This window comes from Orycteropus afer, unplaced genomic scaffold (genome assembly GCF_000298275.1).
Source record: "Orycteropus afer afer isolate SDZICR_OR568_19922 unplaced genomic scaffold, OryAfe1.0 scaffold00056, whole genome shotgun sequence".
Taxonomy (NCBI): domain Eukaryota; kingdom Metazoa; phylum Chordata; class Mammalia; order Tubulidentata; family Orycteropodidae; genus Orycteropus; species Orycteropus afer.
The window spans coordinates 3,714,203-3,718,045 of record NW_006921643.1 but is presented as its reverse complement, the minus strand read 5'-3'; the positions used below and the strand labels follow the sequence as shown (position 1 = coordinate 3,718,045).

The window sequence follows — 3,843 nt, the reverse complement described above, 5'->3', positions numbered from 1 at the left end:
AATGTATGGAGGGATGGACACTGGGAAGAGATAACTATGGGGAGAATGTGGGAGGGGAGCTGTTGCATTGTGGTAAACTGTGGTCAATGACATGAGACAAGTATATGTGAACTGCTGTATGGAAAGTGAATTTGCTCTGTAAATCTTCTCCCAAATCACAATTTAAAAAAAAAGAAAGATTTACAGCCTTGTCAACCCAATGGGGGTCGCAATGAGTCAGAATCAACTCGATGGCAGGGGTGATTTTCTTTTTGTTTTGCTCATTTTTAGATTGCTTTTACAAATGAAAAAATGATTAGAACATAAAATAATTAAAGACATGTTAGATGCGTCTTCTCTACTATATGTCCCCAAGAAGTTCCAGAAACAAGTTAACTTTCTTTACCTGGAGGTCACATCTGACTACTATTTTCAATCTTTAAAAAATGTTTTAAAATAACTTGCTTCTGAAGTCTTTTTTTGGGGGGGGAACATTATTGCATTTTAGGTGAAAATTTACACAGCAAATTAGTTTCCCCATTCAACAATTTATACACCATTTCTTCTAAGACATTGGTTGCTATCCCTGAAATGTCAGCCCTCTCTCCATTTCCATTCCTCCAATTTCCTGCCCCTCCTTGCCTTCACATTTTTGCTTTTGGCAAAATGTTACCAGTTTGGGCTCATATAGTTGACTGTTCTAAGAAGCACATGCCTTGCAGGTATTATTGTTTATTTTGTAGGTCAACCTATTATGTGCTGAAAGATGACCTCTAGGACTGGCTACAGGTCCAGGTTAAAAAAGATGGCTTAGGGCAGTAGTCGCAGGGGTTCCCTTCAGCCAATCAGGTCTTTTTTATGAATTTGAATTTTGGTCTACAATTCTCTCCCATTCTAACCAGGATCTTCTATTGTGTCCCTGGGCAGAGCAGTTGTTAATAATAGTCGGGCTTCTGAAGTCTTTCCAGTCTATTTACATGAATTTCAACAACTAATTAGTAAGGGCCCACAAGAAAGCAATGAATGCACAAAGAAGCCTACTGCGATGGTGCTTTAAGTCCCAAAACTTAAGCATCATTAATATGTCAATGATGAACAACCAGATGATCTGTAAGTTGATAGATAAAGATTTGTTAGAATGTAAATTTGGCAAACAAAAGACCTACCAAGGATTACAGTAGATGAGCGCAAAGAAAGTAAATATTGCCAAGTCTTGCAACACACTCCTACATATATATTTAAAAATACTATTCTTATTTATGAGTTACAATGGATCTTTTTTAATTAAATAATTTAAAAAAAAAAAACCACATATACTAGTAACCTGGGAGCTCTGGTAGCATAGTGGTTAAGTCACTTGACTGCTAACCAGAAGGCTGGCGGTTCAAACCCACCAGCCACTCCTCGGAAGGAAGGTTGGGCAATCCTACTTCCGTAGTGATACTGCCTCGGAAACCCAAGGAGGGGTCGCTATGAGTCAGGGCTGACTCGACGGCACATAACAACAACAACAACAACAACAACTAGTAACCTGTTTTAAAACATTATAAAATATATAGCTAGTTGCTAACATTAATGAAATGTCACACATCGTGATACTTGTATTTATAACAAAACAGACATCTTCAAATTAAATGCCTATTCATAGTCAACCACCCTGATGGAGTGAGTTCTTAGACCTGTGAGCTTGGGACTGTGGTCACAAGGAATATCAAGCTCAATTGGCATAATGTACTAGACAAAAACATTGTTCTACATCCTACTTTGGTGAGTAGTTACTGGGATCTTAAAAACTTGCAAGTGGCCATCTAAGTGCAACAATAAGTTTCTCCTATCCCAGAGCAAAGAAGAATGAAGAAAACCAAAGACAAATGGAAACAATTAGTGGACCATGCAAAGCTTTGCCTATGTGACCATGAGACCAAGAGAACTAGATGGTTCCCTGCTACCACCATCAACCACTTGCAAAGGGATCACTGCAGGAGATTCTGGATAGAGTGGGAGAAGAATGTGGAATAAAACTATAAATTATAAAAAAGACCAGGTTTACTGGTCCACTAGGACCTGGTAAGACCCCCAAGACTATGTCCCCTAGTTACCCCTCAGGTCTGGAAGTAGCTTCCAGCCAAACAATAGACAGTCATATAGGATGAACACTTAAATCACATAGATACACTCCTTAGAATCATGAGAGAACAGAAGGGCAGTACTCGCTCAAGAAGATAGCTCAGAGGCCAGGAATGCATAGGAAAGAAGGACACAGGAAAGAGGTAACTACAGGGAGAAGTGGGTACAGAGCTGTTACACTGTGGGGAATTGCAGTCATTATCATGAAACAAAATGGATAGGAAATGTTGTATGGAAAATGAATTTGCTCTGTGAACTTTCAACCAAATCATAATAAACATTTTAAAAAAAATTAATTGCATGTTAATTCCATACCCCATCTTTCTTTTGTTTCCCTTCTAAAGAAAGAGTGAGGTATCTCCAAATTGTCAACATTTGGAAAATTGCCCTACATACCACTAATCCCTGTTATTGACTGAAGGCCTACCCAGAGTAGGACTGCCCCATAGGGCCGCATAATGGCAGCAGCATCTGTAACTAAAGGGTTACATGAATCCATGCATCAATATCTAATTACTAAAGGAGCCAACACAGACTAAAATATCATCTAAGTTCTAGCACCCTAAACTCAACCACTTAGAACATAGCTTTGAACTAAATAACCCCACTCTCATGTTTATTACCCATTCCCAGTGCTATGGAACCATGCTAAAACATGTATTTGCTTTTACAGATTCTCACCTGTGTAACAAGAGGCTCCAAGAGTCTTTCAACTGCCAGAGTCCTGATCTCTAGACTTTTGGGGTCCCATTTAAAGTTTATGTTGCCTGCATGGACAGCAGTCATTTCTGAAAGAGAAACAAAAAAGCCAAAATTAGGCAAGCATCAAACACAAACATGAAATACATAACCAATGTTCTACTTAAGGACTTTCAAATCACCAAAGTTACAAAATAAGCACAATATGGAAAAAAAGAAAATCTTAGTAGACTGCACACGTGGGTCCAGTAACTCTAAGAACCTCTTACACTTCACATTTGTAATTCACACTATCAGGCAAGTTGGTGGCTAACCTTTTGGTTTGAACCCACCAGGTGCTCTGCGCAAGAAAGATGAAGCAGTCCACTTCTGTGAAGATTTATAGCCTTGGAAACCCAGGGGAGGTCACTATGAGTTAGAATCAAGTCAATGGCATTGTGTTCGGTTTTTTGAGTTTAGGGGTACTATAAAATGACATTCCCAAATACTCAGAGCTTTTCCTTTTGGGCTTCTCTGGAACCAAGATGTCTCTACTTTAAATTTTTCCGTCTATATTAAAAAAAAAAAAAAAAAAACGAGTTATTTCCAACTCATAGCAGTCCCCAATGGGTTTCTGAGGTGGTAAATCTTTACAAAAGTAGATTGCCTCATCTTCCTTCTGTGGAGTGGCTGGTGGGTTTGAACTGCCAACCTTCTCTTCTGGTTAGCAGTCAAATGCCTCAGGTACTAGGCCACCTAAAAGAAGGAGCTCTGGTGGCATAGTGCCTAAGGCATTTGATTGCTAACCAGAAGGTTGGCGGTTCAAACGCACCAGCCACTCTGCAGAAGGAAGACTGGGCAATCTACTTCCATAAAGTTTTACAGCGTCAGAAACCCAAAGGGGTCGCTATGAGTCGGAATCAACTTGATGGCAGTGAGTTTGTTTAGAGTTATCTAAAAGGTACTACACCTCACTTTATTTTTGATAGATTCTTAAAGAACATCTTATCTTACTCTATTATAGCATAAAGTTTAAGTCTGCTGCCCTCTGCACCTACA

General features: G+C 39.2%; 1 protein-coding gene across 1 annotated transcript in view; it reads right to left on the bottom strand.

Moving 5' to 3' along the window:
• Positions 1-2,892, bottom strand: part of CTNNA1 (catenin alpha 1) — a 244,634-nt gene extending 241,742 nt beyond the window's left edge. The window contains exon 1 of the mRNA XM_007938959.1: positions 2,788-2,892. Coding sequence (XP_007937150.1) covers positions 2,788-2,892 — 105 coding nt within the window. The remainder of the gene's footprint in view (positions 1-2,787) is intronic.
• Positions 2,893-3,843: the final 951 nt, after the last annotated feature.